Consider the following 1,802-nt stretch of genomic DNA (forward strand, 5'->3'; position numbering starts at 1 on the left):
AATGAGAAATATGAAACAAATAAAATAAAACACATACAAAGCAGAACACAGCTAAATGTATCAAAAGTATGTCTATGTAATAGTAGAATTTTCTGAGACAATGCACTTTGGTTTTTCAGGGTTTTTTTTTGTTTGTTTATTTGTTTGTTTGTTTTTTTTTGTCTTTTACCAGTAAGATGTTTTTATTTAACAGAATTTTTGGACAAAAAAATCGCAATATATCACAATATATCGCCTTGTTTACAGTATCGAAATATATCGGGATATATCGTATTGTGACCCCTGTCATGATATGTATCGTATCGCCAAATTCTTGCCAATACACAGCCCTAATAATGAGAGGACATTTGTTCCTATGACAGTAAAATGTATTCAAAGGTAAATGCATCTTCTTGCAACACAAACAAAGCTTGAATGTTTAACAACTTCTCAGCATCTCAGAGTGATTTTCTGCCTTAAAACATGTATTTTGGTAAATAATGAGTAATGTCTAAGAGTCACAATGTGGGGTGTAACTGAATTTACACAAAATGTCTTAAAAAATGCTCAAGTCTGACTCACTGACTCAACTTCTACAGAATTCACATCACTTCTTTATGTTTCCATCAGCACCAGCAGGTACCATGGTCTCACCTGTGTCTTCAGGGATGAACATGGTGCAGAGGCAGGCGGAGCCGGCGAGACACAGAAAACAGGCCATGCTTTTTCTCCTCCCAGCCCTAAGCAACAACACAATGGAGAGTTTCACATTTTTACGCAAAAAAAAAAAAGATCTAGGTTTACACAAAAGTTAAGAACCATCTTGGCTAAATGTTTGTCTTCTTTTCAAAGTTATATCATTTATATATAATTTAATTACACAAATTTATTCTGAGCAGTACTGAGACAGTGTAAACAAATGTTTGATAACACAATCAGCCTGACCCAGTTCTTAAAACATGATAACCATAAAACAAACTAACAGTTTTCTATAATAGTAATGTTGAGATGTGCCCCAAAAACAACGAATTCACAGAAAGCTTATCCTTGGTCAACAATTACATTACCTAAGTTTTTATTCTTAAGTTGAGTGCACGTCTTTTGAGTTTTGTGATCATATTTTTGGTTTAAACAATGCACACAGGACCAGAAGAGCATATAATCATTATTTATTTTAAATAATTGCTCTAGGTGGCTTTTCTGCTTTGTTGTTCATTTATTTATTTATTTGTATCTAAAGACTTTTTTAATTCTCAACAATTAAAATAATTACAATTCAGTTTGGACTCTCAGGTAACCCAACCTGAAACCATCCTTTAAAAAAATAAATATATGACTTGGTTTTGTCTTTCTAATATTTTATGTTTGTTTGATTTTATTACTTCATGTTCAAATACAATTTTAAATATACAACTCAACTGCTGATAACCATGTTAGTTTTCTTCACACCAGGAAAATCCTTTGGTCCATTTGTTTGGTCCGGACTAAATAGCAGACTTTATTTTCTTTTCCTTTGGTGCGGTTTGCATTCACATTGTGCTTTTTGCAAGTGGATTAGAATTTATAAACAAAGCCACACAGGTGCCAAATGACGGAGGCAGGACAGAGGACAGACCCAGAAATAAAGATGGTGACAACTGACTATTAAGAATATGAAGAGCAGCTCATTCAGTGGTGGTTTTGCAATGATAAACTTATAATTCTCAAACAGCTTTGTCAAATACAGTGGTTTGCWAAAGTATTCATACCCCTTGAACTTTTCCATATTTTGTCACATTACAACCACAAACATAAATATATTTCACTGGAATTTAATGTGAAAG

At 33.0% G+C, this 1,802-nt stretch overlaps 1 protein-coding gene across 2 annotated transcripts in view; it reads right to left on the reverse strand.

Annotated features, from left to right (window-relative positions):
* Positions 1–1,802, reverse strand: part of slc22a15 (solute carrier family 22 member 15) — a 43,067-nt gene that overhangs the window by 11,760 nt on the left and 29,505 nt on the right. For both annotated transcript variants that reach the window (XM_014023013.1, XM_014023012.1), the window contains exon 9: positions 634–719. In XM_014023013.1, coding sequence (XP_013878467.1) covers positions 634–719 — 86 coding nt within the window. The remainder of the gene's footprint in view (positions 1–633; positions 720–1,802) is intronic.

Source organism: Austrofundulus limnaeus, unplaced genomic scaffold (genome assembly GCF_001266775.1).
Source record: "Austrofundulus limnaeus strain Quisiro unplaced genomic scaffold, Austrofundulus_limnaeus-1.0 Scaffold353, whole genome shotgun sequence".
Classification (NCBI taxonomy): domain Eukaryota; kingdom Metazoa; phylum Chordata; class Actinopteri; order Cyprinodontiformes; family Rivulidae; genus Austrofundulus; species Austrofundulus limnaeus.